The sequence below is a fragment of the Rhinoraja longicauda genome, chromosome 3 (assembly GCF_053455715.1).
Source record: "Rhinoraja longicauda isolate Sanriku21f chromosome 3, sRhiLon1.1, whole genome shotgun sequence".
NCBI classification, from domain to species: Eukaryota; Metazoa; Chordata; class Chondrichthyes; order Rajiformes; family Arhynchobatidae; genus Rhinoraja; species Rhinoraja longicauda.
In genome coordinates this window covers 79,632,375-79,647,025 of record NC_135955.1, presented here as the reverse complement: position 1 = coordinate 79,647,025, position 14,651 = coordinate 79,632,375, and the positions used below count along the sequence as shown (strand labels likewise).

Here is a 14,651-nt window from a genome sequence, read left to right as displayed (position 1 = left end):
GTGTGGTGGGGGAGTGAAGGGAGGGAGGAGGATGGGATGGGGGTGGGGGGAGGAGGGGGAGGGGGTTGGGGAGGAGAGAGTGGGGGTGGGGGGAAGGGGGAGAGTGGGGGTGGGGTGGGGGGAAGAGTGGGGGTGGGGGAGGAGAGAGTGGGGGAGAGGGTGGGGGTGGGGGGAAGGGGGGAGAGTGGGGGTGGGGAGGAGGGGAGAGTGGGGTTGGGGGAGGGGAGAGAGTGGGGGTGGGGGAAGGGGGAGAGTGGGGGTGGGGAGGAGGGGAGAGTGGGGAAGGGAGAGAGGGGAGGGGGAAGGGGGAATAGGGGTGGGGAGGGGGGAATGGGGGTGGAGACAGGGCTGGGGGAGTGGGGGTGAGGAGGGGGGATAAGGGGGATTGAGTGGGGGGGGGGTTGGGTAGGGGGGGATTGGGGGTGCTACACCAATACAGGAGAGGCTTTGGGTCCAGGGCTCACTCAGTGACACCCTCTCCCCTTCCCTGTTCCCCCTCTATGAGGAATGGGCCCAACGGGTCCACTTGGTCTAGTTTAACATAGAAGTGTTGTACAATTAGCAAGCACATCATTTGTTTGTTATGCTGATCAGGACATTGCTGTTCCTGCTTTTGAACGTGTTTAGTCAATCGACCCAAATGTCAGTGGTATAAAAGTGAAAAGATACATTGAAAAGTTCTAATGCAGCCTAAATTATCAATTGCCTAACCTTTGGAATTGCTCCTAATCAGCAGTGTGTGTACATTCAAAATACAGTAACCTTCGTACCATGAGACTTTGCAAATTACTTTTAACTTTGCCACAAAATTATTATTTGTGCAGCATGAATTTTGCAGGGCTGGTAAAACTGGAAATAGGCAAGTTTGAATAGCAGTTTAGATGTAAAACTAAATATGCAATTGGAATAAAGTTGCATTATTAACCAGTGCCTCAGTTTCCTCTGACAAATGTTTGACAGGAAATTCTTAATAGGATATAATTATGACCTTGGAGACTTTCAAAATAACAGGCTTGGGATGGGCAATGTGTAGAACACACTGAGCAAAGCTTCAGCACTAATGGCACTGATGACGAGCTTTGGTGGGGACAAGATTGTGGCACAAGAGGGGTCACAGCGGTGGTGCCAAGGACAGAGGAGGCACTAACTATATCTCATGATTTACACTCAAGACTCAATTTCCTTGTTGTCCTGGAAGATGTGCATTTGCTCGGGCTGAGGTTGTCATGCCAGGAAGCGGCAGTTAGCTGCAGGATTCTGCTTCTTTTTGTGCCAATGTTACCAATCATTGTGAAAATAATTATACCACAACAGTTCTTTTAGTTCCTTCAAGGCATGAGGCACATCTCCAATCTCCCAGTTGTCTGCATGTAAATGCCTAAAGCAGGTTACTAACCATTTGTTTCCCAGTGCCGCCAGTTTTATAAATTTTCTGTTAAGGCAGTGACCAGAGTAACCAGGCTGGATTGTTCTCGATTCTGTGGCTATTAACTAAGCACAAATGATACAGCACCAAAATCAGCAGGAGGTTTAGTTTAGTTTAGTTTAGTTTAGAGATACAGTGCAGAGACAAGCCCTTTCGGCCCGCGCCTACCAGCGATCCCCATACATTAACACTATCCTTTACTCACGAGGGACAATTTTTATATTTACCAAGCCAATTAACCTTCATACCAGTGGGTCTTTGGAGTGTGGGAGAAAACCGAAGATCTCGGAGAAAACCCACACAGGTCACGGGGAAAACGTACAAACTCCTTACAGACAGCACCCGTAGTCAGGATTGAACCCGGGTCTCCCGCACTGCATTCGCTAGTAAAATAATATTCTATAGATCACAAAGTGCTGGACTAACTCAGTGGGTAAGGCAGCATTTCTAGAGGTCAGGGATAGGCAATGTTTTGGGTCAGGACCATCTGAGTCTGACGAAGGGCCCCTTCCAGAAACATTGCCTATCATCTCCTCTAGAGATGCTGTCAGACCCATTGAGTTACTCCAGCACTTATGTTCTCTGCAAGATTCCAGCATCTGCAGTTACTTGTGTGTCTAACAAATATTCTATATTGCTATTCAATCGGTTTGCAATTACAAAAATAGGGTCATGCAGGGATGAACCAAATTACCGCAAAAGTAGTCATCTCTGAATAACTACCGGGGTAACATGTAAATTTATTTAGTTAGAGGGTTAAACGTGTAGCTCAAGAATACGCGGGGAGAAATGGATTTTAAGTTCCAGGGCAAGGCAATCAGTCTGAAGAAGGGTCTAAAAAATAGAGCAGAGCAAGATAGATCACTCGACCCTAAAAACCGTAATATGTCATGGCGCCATTTTAGTAGGCACAAACTTGCAGAAACATTTAAAAAGAAAAAATAACAAAAATCTGTGAATTGATAGATGAGATATATTCTGCATTTTTATGGTTTCATCACACATACTGTTCCCCCAAAACACTGATTACACTGCGAGAGGCATAACAGACGGCGGGTTTTGCTACTAAAATGGCTCCTTTGCATACTACACTTCAGTATAGGTGATTTTGACGGGGTGGTCTATCTTGCTCCACTCTATTATCTTTGGAAGGGTCCCAACCCGACACATTGTCCATGTATTTCCCTCTACAGATGTTGCCTGCCTGCTGAGTCCACCAGTAGTTTGTTCTGTGCTCAAGTTAGTCAGTGATAGATCAATGAGTGAAGACTCGTGAGCATACATAAAGAGAGCAATCAGCCTCTAGATGGGAACATTTCAGACTTCAACAAAGAAGCATAAAGGATATTGAAAGTGGAATACAAGGGTATCTGGCAAGATATAGTCTGTGAAAGCTGCTATGTAAAAAAAAAGATGAACCCAACATAATCACTGCTGTTTGAAGGTCCATGAACAATGCACACTGATGTTTACTGTCACCAGGTGTTTTCTAGCTCCAGAAAACTGATTTCCTTCTTCACTTTACAATATTCAAAGAGGCCATTCCCTTCACAACACTCTGGTCTGCTCTTCCGTGTCCCCATCAAACTCTCCCATTCTTTTCATACACCTCCCCAACTCTTCTCACAGATATTCTCTCCCACCCTCTTCCACACTCTCTGGTGCATGTTTTCTATTTTTCCCACTTCAAATGAAAGTTCTTCAATCAAAGGCATTAGCTACGTTTCTATTTCCACTGGTACAGCCTGACTTGGTGAATCTTTCCAATAATTTCTGTTTCCATTTGAGATTTTCATCCCATTTAATAATGTGCAGGCAGGTCAGGCCAGCTCATGGCAAATAAAAAGGCATTCAAAGTCATTGTAAATGTTAATAACATCTCCAAACCTGACTCATTCTGCCAGGTGGAACCTTGCCAACCTGACACAGGAGTATTATTTTAAAAGCCACATGACAACCTGTTGTTGCAAAAATCAAACCTTCCGAATGTTCAAGGTGCAATTTGGATGCCTAGTTAATTCTAAAGGAATGCTTCAGGCCTGACCAACAATAGGATAGCTTTAAAGTCGTCTTGTTGAGTCTCATTGTCTGTAACTCATTTTCACCTAGGCCTCAGCTAACATTGGCCTGTTTCCTTTATCATCGTTACTTTTTTTGCTTATCTTTCATTCATTTGTTCTATATCACCGTCTATATCTCTCTTTTCCGCTTCCCCTTACTTTCAGTCTAAAGGTCTCGCCATGAAACGACACCTATTCCTTTTCTCCAGAGATGCTGCCCGACCCGCTGAGTTACTCCAGCGTTTTGTGTCTATCTTCAGTGTAAACCAGCATCTGCAGTTCCTTTGTATACAACAATAGGATAAAGTGGTCATGATTATATTGCACAGCAGAGAGGCTGTCAGAAGAAAGAGAATAAAACTGCCCCCAATCATCTTTGGAAGCAAAGAATATAAAGGAGGAAGGGGAAAATCGATCAGCCATGATTGAATGGCAGGGCACACTCGATGGGCCTAATGGCCCAATTCTGCTCCTAGGACATGAAAATGGTGAGAAACTCATGATCACAATGATAATTTAAATTGCTGCCCAAGATGCTATGATATTGCAAAAGCACCCCCAGTGTGAAACACTAAAAACCAGAAAACCTACAGACATTAATTGGATCAGGCAGCATCTGTGGAAATAGAACAGTCATCCTTTTAGGTTGAAGGTCTCTTCATCTGAACTGAAACAGAGTAAAGCAAGTTAGTTACACATGAAAGAGCATGTAAGTGATGGACAGGATAGTGGCAATATTTCTGGTAGAATGAGACCAGCATCATGGGGATAAGCCATTGTTGAAACCATATAGAAACATTGAAACATTAAAAATAGGTGCAGGAGGAGGCCATTCGGCCCTTCGAGCCAGCACCGTTATTCATTGTAATCTTGGCTGATCATCCACAATCAATAACCCGTGCCTGCCTTCTCCCCATATCCCTTGATTCCACTAGCCCCTCGAGCTCTATCTAACTCTCTCTTAAATCCATTGTTAACGAATTGAGTCCACATATGATTCAAAAGTTGATGAAGTTAAAGCGGAAAAAAAAAAGTATGCAAATTCTGTGAAATGAGGGTCAGAGCTGTATGAATTGCCAGGCAGATCCGACAATATTAATAGAAAGTTATAAAACTAAGTTAATATTACATTTGGATAACTGGCCAATTCTGATAGAAGCAGAGAGAATGACTCGCCTGACATTGTTAACATATTGAGTTCACATCCAGGGAGGACAGAGTGGGATTAAGAAGTGGCAGGTAATTGGAAAACCAGGGTTGCTTCCGCAGACTGAATGCAGGTGGTTCTCAAAATAGTCTCACAATCTAATTTTGGTCAAAGCATTATTTACCCTTGAAATAAAGTCAATACAATTCTGAGAGGTATATTTGTATTTATGTCAGTGGGTACATATAAACTCCTTATTTCTCATTCTATTAGGAAGAACTGATATCTACTACATAAGGCACACCAGGTACTTTTCATCCATCACTCTGGTGCTTGCAGGCCGACATTGGTTTTTGGTAAAGCAAACCCTCAATTTTAAATGTTCATGCTTGTTTTCAAATCCTCACACGGTGTCAACTTCCTTATCTCTATGATGGTCCCAGGCCTTAAAGTTCTGAAAGACAGCAGCTCTGGATTCTTGTGCACCCACGATTTTAATTGCTTTCCAATGGCTGACTATACTTTCCGCAGACTAAGCCCTGAACTTGGGAATTCATTGTTCATCTGACTACCATCAAATGGTCCACCCTGTCTACTCTCCTTTCTTAAAAATACTTCTTAAAATATAACTTTATTTTCATAAAAAACATATTGACATCCACAGTATTTTGCCAAAAAAATGGCTCAGTACCAAAATGTTGCTTTATTTAGTTGCCTCTAAGTACCTTGGGATGTGACACTATACAAATGCTACTTGTCATTGACTATAATTGATGGCTGCCTTGCATTTGAAGATGAATTGCTTTGAAACAAAAGCATCACATTGAGCGGCAAAGCAGGCGTATGAATACTTGGATTTCTGTGAATCTGTGGATTTCTTTGCCGTAGAAGGCCAAGTCAATGGATATTTTTAAGGCAGAGATAGATAGATTCTTGATTAGTATCAGTGTTAGGGGAGAAGGCAGAGGAATTGGGTTAGGAGGGAGAGATAGATCAGCTATGATTGAATAGCAGTGTAGACTTGATGGGCCGAATGGCTTAATTCTGCTCCTATCATTTATGACCTTATGGGGCTAATGGAATCAAGGGATATGGGGAGAAGGCAGGCACGCATTACTGATTGTGGATGATCAGCCATGATCACAATGAATGGCGGTACTGGCTCGAAGGGCCGAATTGCCTCCTCCTGCATCTATTTTCTATGATCAGTTGATGCATTGATTACAAGAGTCAGGACGTCATGATGCAGCTCTCTAAGACTTTGGTTAGGCCACATTTGAAGTACTGTGTGGAGTTCTGATCACACTATTACAGGAAAGGTGTACAGGAAATCTTTGGAGAGGGCATAGAAGAGGTGTACCAAAATGCTGCCTGGATTGAGGGGTATTAGGTACAAGGAGTAGTAGGACAGACTTGGATTGTTTTCGATGGAGGGCTGGAGGTTAAGGGAAATTGATAGAAGCACAAAAAGTAATGGGAAGCATGGGTAGGGTAGACGGAACCCTTTCTCCAGGATGAAAACGCCAAAGACTGGAGGGCTTAGCTTTAAGGTGAGAGTGGCAAAATGTAAAGGAGATGTGCAAGGCAACTTTCTTTTACACAGAGAATGGTGGATGCCTGGAACACCTGAGAGGTGGTAGACGCAGTTATATTGGTGGTGTTTAAGAGGCTTTTAGATATACACCAGGATAGATGAGATTAGTTGATCTTGGCATCATGTTTGGCACAAACATTGTGTGCAGAAGGGCCTGTTCCTGTGCTGTACTGTTCTACGTTTCATTGTTTTGGGATTGGGGTGAGCAGCAATAGTGGATGGAGAAATCTGAAGAAAACTTGGCATCAGGAATTTAGTTTAGTTTAGAGATACTGCATAGAAACAGGCCCTTCAGTCCATCGAGTCTGCACCGACCAACGATCCCCACTTAATAACACTATCCTACACACACTAGGGACAAGTTACATTCATACCAAGCCAATTAACCTACAAATCTGTAGGTCTTGGGTGTGTGGCAGGAGTCCGAAGATCTCGGAGAAAACCCATGCGGTCACGGGAAGAACGTACAAACTCCATACAGACAGCACCTGCAGTCGGGATTGAACCTGGATCTCTGGCGCTGCAAGCGCTGTAAGGCAGCAACTCTACCGCTGCCAACACCATGCCGCCCATTGTTGGCTGAAAGCTGAATTGTTGGCTGAAAGCTGATGGTTTGTGCACAGTTCTATAATGTAGAACATTTTTCAAAGTTGAATGAATAGGGTGGGGAGCTTAATCCACAGGAAGTAAATAAATCAGGAAATGTACTCACTTTTCCTGGTTAAATATCGAACTGCTTCAAACATTGTGCCGCCGACTGGGACAAAATGTTCCCCGAATCCTAGAATTATTTGGTGCAGATGGAAGCCACTCAGCTAACTGAGGCCATTGTTCCCGTGAAACAATTTACTTATTCTAATTCTTATCCCCTACCTTCCTTTGAAGACCTATAAATTATTTTCCCTTGTGCTTTTCTAATTCCCCTGTACGCCTTTCCTGCTTCCAACTGCTCTCGGGAGTAATCCCAGTGACGCTTGATACTGTTTTGGTGCTGCCCTTTCTCTTTGTCTACCCTCCATCCTGGACTTTTACTAATTCCTTCAAATGCCACTGAGATTGTCTCACCTGTGCTTTCCCTTTTTGATAATAAAAGGGTGATGCGTTGTAAAAGATTTGAAATATATGGATGTACAATTCTGATGCTTTTAACATAGACTTGACTAACAGGAAAGTCGCTTGATAAAAACTCCCACATTTACAATGATTATTGCCTGTGAAGTGCATTTCTAGACAAAAATAGTAACATCCCTGTTGACTGAAAATGTGAGTCAAAAACATACCTTCTAAGGCACTAGAAAATACAAGGACAAAACTGGAAAGGCTACTAAGGCCGAGAAATTGTTTCATGCACTAAACATGTATATGGTAATAACCATCACTTAGATAGTATCAGCCGCCACTCAGATCTTCTGCGGAATAAAAAGCACAAAAATGCATTCAAAGCAATGATACAGAACCTTGAATCAAAATGGGGCCATGCCGATTACCGGGAAGTGCATCTTAATTTAAAGTGCACAAGGCTGTCAAGAGTACAGCAGCAGAAATGGTTGCCGTGGATGTGGAAATACATAAGCAAAACGGGAATCATTGCACTCACGGCTGTGCCTCGGTATTTACACATGATGGTCTGCCCCTTTTGACATGAGTGAGCTCAGACCAAGTGGTTTGTGGGCTGATCAAAAATCAGTGATCACAACGGGCAGAGTGGATGTGATTTGGGCTGTGAACACTTCCTATGCAGTTTTCATAATCCTGAGCATTGGAAACAGGAGATTGTAGTTTAGTTAGAGATACAGCACAGAAACAGGCCCTTCAGCCACCGAGTCCGCACTGACCAGCGATCCCCACACTATCCTTCACACACTAGGGACAATTTACACTTATACCAAGCCAATTAACCTATAAACCTGTATGTCTTTGGAACGTGGGAGGAGACCGGAACACCTGGAGAAAACCCACACAGGTTACGGAAGAACGTACAAACTCCGTACAGACAAGTACCGACAGTCGGGATCAAACCCAGGTCTCCAGTACTGCAAGCACTGTGAGGCAGCAACTCTACTGCTGCGCCACCGTGCCGCACACAAATGTAAATGAAGATGCTCCAAAAATTGTAGTGAGTTCTGAATATGCTAACTTCTTTATGGTTCAATTTTAACTGGAACTTATCACGAGTATGATCTCATCTGAGTTAGGTTTGTGCAAAAAAAAATTACCAGGTATTTTAATCTTGGGTTAAACAGGGCAAAGCTGCTCTATTCTCTCTCACGTGGAAATAAAGAAGGTAACTCAAACTTTGGCAAACTCTTTGCGTGATATTGATTTAAGCATTTGAAATTGAATAATTTTAAAGTTATAAATGACTAAAAAATAATGAAGTCTGTTTCTCTCTCCATAGATGTTGTCTGACCTCCTGAGTAGTAGTCCCAGCCTTTTCTGCTTTTAGGAACCACTTCCAACATCTGAAGTTGTTTTTTGCTCTTAATTTACTGAAAAACATATTGTTTGTTTAATACTGATTATTCTGGAGCAATCACTTTAATTTAAGAGAGTGCAATGAAATAATATTGCTGAATGATTGATCAACAATATGCAATTTATCATTTGCAATTGTTTTGTGACAAATGTGTTCATTTGGGAATTGAGAATGACTTTGATTTTCAATTTTGGAAAAATGTTGTCAGAGTGTTAAGGTCTCTTATCCAGTTGCTGCTTTAGAGATGCTCAAGCATGAGGTATAATTTCATGAAAATTATTCCTTTGTAATTTACTTCTGACGGAATAAGTAGGAGTTTTCAATTCTGCACTTCATGGATCATATCCATCATGAGCAAAGTTGTTCTTTAATGCACATTCCCAAATCCTCTTGACAAAGTCTAGGCTAATTGCCATTAATTGCAACCTGGGATGCAAAATGGCGGCACTGCGCAGCAGCTGCAGCTCACCTGCAGTCCATTTGTCTTTTGTGTTTTTTTTCTTTTTTCTTAATTGTAGTGTTTAGATGTGATGTTGTGTCTTTTGTGGTTGTGTACTATGTGTGGGGGGACGGGACTGTAAAATCGTCTCTTCCGAATGGAGACCCGACCTTTTTTTCTGGGTCGTGTCTCCGTTCCCGCTGCGGCCTACCATCGGCCAAACACCTGGAGCTGGCGGCCTCCACCTGGGACCACCTGGGCTCTGGTTCGCAGAGCCCGCGGACCGGACTTACCATCTGCGGAGCTGGCTGCCTTCGGATGCTGTGGTGGCGCTGCGAGAGTGGCTGCGACTCGCCTTCGGAGGCTCCGGAGGCTTTGGCCGCGGTCCGCGTGGATATCAGAAGCTCGCAGGCCGCCTGGGTGGGGGCCGACATCGGGAGCTCCGGCAGAGGCAGCGTCTTCACCCGCCCTGAATCGCGGGGCTGGGGTCAGCCCACTGCGGACCTTTCACCGTCCGGCGCGGCCTTTAATAAGGTGCAGGATTTTTCTCTGCCCAGCGGGGGCTTCAATGTCGGGAGCCACGACCAGCCCCGACGTGCAGTGGCAGCGTCTTCGCCCGACCCGAATCGCGGGGCTTGGGTCGGCCCGCTGAGGACCTTTCACCATCCCGCGCGGCCTGGAACATGGCAACTTCAACAGCCTGAACGCGGGAGAAGACGGCAGGGGAAGAAAAAAGACATTCTGGCCTTCCATCACAGTAAGGAGGGGACTGGAGGAGACTCACTGTGATGGATGTTTCTTTTTTTTGTGTTTTGTGTTGGTTTGTGATTGTGTGTGTAATTGCTTATTTTTATTGCTCTTATTGTTGGACTGTGGGTGACAAAATCTCGTCCAAAAGACTTGTTTTTTTGGATGACAATAAAGGTTATTCTGATTCTTCTGATTCTGATTTTTGAACTACTGAAGTCCTTCCAGTAAAGTTATGGCCACACTGCTGTCGGTAGAAAGTGAAAGATTGATTTTATTTGACCACTGGTAATGGGATGATAAATATTCCCAAGTTAGGATGGTGTGAAATGAATGGCTGAGATCCCCAGCCACTACAAGCATTCTGCTTTTTGATCATAAAAATGATGACTCTGGGAGGTCCTGAGGAGGAAGCTTTGGTGAATTGCTGCAGTTTATCATTTGAATTGCACATACTTCAGCCATGGTGCACCAGTATTGAAGGAAATGAGTAATGTGAGGTGAATGTGATCAAATCAAGCCAATTGTATTGCCCTACGTTGCCAAGGCTCTTGAATATTGTCGAGGCAAATGAGTGTCCTTGATTGAACTCTCAACACGTAAGTGGTGGAAATGCTATAGGAAATAAACAGGGTGCCTGTAATGGAATATGTGACTAGTTTAGTTGAATTTCTGATCAATGGTAACACACTACATCTTGTTAAAAACCTGCAGGTAGATGTTGGGAGAGTTGGCAATGATAATGCCATTGAATATCAAGTGGAAGTGATGCTGACCTGCTGAATATTTTGAGCATTTTCTGTTATTATTTCAAATTGCTAGCATGTGCTTTGGTTCACAAGCTGGAAATCTAGTTGATTGTTCCTAGAAACAGCGTTGGCCAATTATACTTTGAGCTTTCTCTGCTGGTCAGCAAGATAATTTCTGATCATTTTAAATTTATTATATTGTGGCGCGTCGATAAAGGCCCGAAATAAAGGCAAGGAGCCAGGTATTTCGGGGACGTTATATTTTATTATACCTCGGTTATCAGACGGGTCGAGTCTGCCGGAATGGCTTCGCGCCCAAACCTTGTCCTTATATACCTGGTACCGGACCGCCTCCCTGGACTGGTCCATTCCCGTGCCGAGGGGTCGGTAGAAGTATGGCCCGACCCTTGGGAGCCGCCACAGTATACTGCAGCATCAATGCAGTTTAATTTTAAAGAATCTGTCAATTTACATGAGACTTCCATGTCAAAGTGTATAAAAAGGCAGCTATCTGAAGATCAGTGTTCTTCAGTTTTGTTATTCAAGATATCTGCAATAATATATATTGGAAGAGTGGTAATATTGGCATATTTGAGAAAGTCCTGATACTTATGCAGATCTTGCCAACGAGCAGGGGGATCAGGAAATAAAGACGTCCATCACGTTATGCTAATTATTCTGCCAGAGACTCTGTCATGGGACTAGAGTGCCAGTAAATTAGTCTTATTTTCCTTAGAAAAATCTGGAGGAACTCACCAGGTCTGACAGCATCTGTGGAGTTGACGGACAGACGACTTTTCAAGTCGTGCTTATTCTTCAGAAGTCCCGACCCAAAACATCATCTGTCCATCATGTCCACAGAAGCTGGCTGGCCCACTGAGTTCCTCCAGTACTTTGTGTTTTACTCATAGAGTCATAGATAGAGTCATAGATTGATACAGTGTGGAAACAGGCCCTTCGCCCCAACTCGCCCACACCGGCCAGCAATGTCTCAGCAACCCTAATCCCACTTGCCTACGCTTGGTCCATAACCCTCCAAACTTGTCCTATCCATGTACCTGTCCAACTGTTTCTTAAACAATGGGATAGTCCCAGCCACAACTACCTCCTCTGCCAGCTTGTTCCATACACCCACCCCCCTCTGCGTGCAAAAGTTACCCCTCGGCTTCCTATTACTCATGACCCCAGCATCTGTAATTTCTTGTGTCTTTCTTATTGACCATACATGTTTTTGCAATTGTAATGTATCAGGTGTAATAAGTAATATTATGCCCTTGAAGAAAGGATGTGTCAAGCTACAATTATATAACAGAGAGTAAAAAGTAAGTGCTGTGAGAACATTGTTAGTAGTGTGGCACTGGGCTTCATACACAGTGATATAAAGAATATTTCCCTTGCATTCAGTTTTCTATCTTTGGCTACCATTGACATTAAGGTATGTAGGAAAATAACTGCAGATGCTGGTACAAATCGAAGGTATCACAAAATGCTGGAGTAACTCAGCGGGTCAGGCAGCATCTCTGGAGAGAAGGAATGGTTGACGTTTCGGGTCGAGACCCTTCTTCAGACTGACCTTATTAAAATGAATATCGTGCAATGGTTCCGCTGTGCTTTCATTGTTACACGTGTGGTGCGAACATTGTGAAATTATTTTCTTAAAAACAGTAGAGTAGAGTACAGCCATATCCCCGATTAGTAAGTGTACAGAAATAGTCTACTGAACCTGCCTGCAAGAGGTGCCATGTTTTGGTGCCATTTTCAAAGTCCAGTCCACACTCCAGTTCTTATATGCGGTGCCCGATCCAGGCGAGCCCCAGGCTGCTCCGGGGCCTCCAGCCATCGCCTACCTTGGGTGTGACGTCCCTCTCCTTGCCCGCCACCTTGGTGCCCTGGGGACACCTCCTGCAGCCGATCTTGAAGGCGCAGTAGGCCAGACTCTGGTTCCCTCTCCTCTCCTACCGGCCTATTATCTGTTCTCTCAATGCCTCATCTGACTACACATAAAATACCATAGCTTAGATGTAGAATTAACTTGTGTTATTTTTTTGCTCTCCGTAGGTGCTTCATTCCAAATGTGTATGCAGCTCTTGCTGCAGCAGCTCTGATGCCTTTATTATGCCTGGTGGGAGTCCTTGTGATTTTTATCTACATCTATCAGATTGTGCACCAGTGGAAGTCCTATGATGATATTTTCAGGGGGAAGGCAAATGGAAAAGGTAAGGATTTTCTTGTGATATTTTCACTCATATTCTATCCTTTGTTTTGCCATTGACTGATAAAGTATCACTCAAAATATGCTGAAATACATATATCTGATTAAAACAAAATCAAGGGTTCATTTTTATGATTATTTCAGGGGAGATTGTTCACAATACTGCAAAACATTGGGGAAATATGGTCACATATTGCAACTGCCTCAGCCTTTGGTATTCTTCACTGTGAGGATCCAAGCCAATTCCAAGATGGAATTATGAGTTTAATCAAACAGAAGTTTTGGAGGAATTATGCATTAGCACCTTACATTGGTCTTTTACAAAATCTGGATCCGTTAAGATGATGTTATTGACCTTAAAGTATTTGAATATTCTTTTTTCAGGCAAGGATTTTGATCCGTGTCATTCAACCAAGTTTATCATATTGGTTTAACTGACTTTGTAGTCAGTGGAGTAGCTTGTATGAAACATAGGAACCAAATCATACTCAGTTTTCAATGCAATAAAAACCAGGTTATATGTTTTATATCAGACTATTCAATACCAATACTATGGGAAATTGTGCAATTTATGGTGCAGATGAGGCTTTAGTTTAATGACATGACTGAATTAGTCCATAATATATTCACTAATACACACAATAATTACTAATTTGATGTGCTATACAGTATTAACGTAAATATACGCGTGTACATTGAAGGCCGTAGCAAGTTTTATCATTGATATCTACCTTTATTGAGGGACGATAAATGAGAAGTAGTTCATATTTTTCAGGGTATGGCCATCAACTTTTATTGTTGGGAGGAAAAATTGAACAGCAGAGGCAGGTTGGGCCTTTACCTCTAAGTGTAGGAACGGGAAATTCGAAGAAAAGTTGCTTGGACCTTGGCACTAAACTAATGGGCAGCAGTGAACACTGCCCTCCTCTGTGTTTCTGAGACTTGGATTACCTATGGAGAGGAATGGGTAACGTTTCAGGTCAAGACCCTTCTTCAGAACTAGTCTAAAGAAGGGTCTCGATCCAAAAAGTCACCTATTTCTTCTCTCCAAGGATGTTGCCTGTCCCGCTGAGTTACTCCAGCATTTTGTGTCCATCTTCGGTTTAAACCAACATCTGCAGTTCCTTCCAACACACTTGTATTATCTACATCAGGCATCTCAATGGTTTTAAAAAACCCATCAATGCCGTATTTGCAAAATCCTCCAAATTTATCTGCAGAATAGGAATGAGCAAACATAGAAACATAGAAACATAGAAAATAGGTGCAGGAGTAGGCCATTCGGCCCTTCGAGCCTGCACCGCCATTCAATATGATCATGGCTGATCATCTAACTCAGTATCCCATACCTGCCTTCTCTCCATACCCCCTGATCCCTTTAGCCACAAGGGCCACATCTTAAATATAGCCAATGAACTGGCCTCAACTACCTTCTGTGGCAGAGAATTCCACAGTCACCACTCTCTGTGTGAAAAAAAACTTTCTCATCTCGGTCCTAAAAGATTTCCCCCTTATCCTTAAACTGTGACCCCTTGTTCTGGACTTCCCAAACATTGGGAACAATCTTCCTGCATCTAGCCTGTCCAACCCCTTAAGAATTTTGTAAGTTTCTATAAGATCCCCCCTCAATCTTCTAAATTCCAGCGAGTACAAGCCGAGTCTATCCGGTCTTTCTTCATAGGAAAGTCCTGCCATCCCAGGAATCAATCTGGTGAACCTTCTCTGTACTCCCTCTATGGCAACAATGTCTTTCCTCAGATTAGGAGACCAAAACTGTACGCAATACTCCAGGTGTGGTCTA

At 43.3% G+C, this 14,651-nt stretch overlaps 1 protein-coding gene across 1 annotated transcript in view; it reads left to right on the top strand.

Moving 5' to 3' along the window:
• adgrv1 (adhesion G protein-coupled receptor V1) overlaps window positions 1–14,651 on the top strand; it is a 385,526-nt gene that overhangs the window by 337,961 nt on the left and 32,914 nt on the right. Inside the window, exon 86 of the mRNA XM_078397039.1 lies at window positions 12,697–12,854. Coding sequence (XP_078253165.1) covers window positions 12,697–12,854 — 158 coding nt within the window. The remainder of the gene's footprint in view (window positions 1–12,696; window positions 12,855–14,651) is intronic.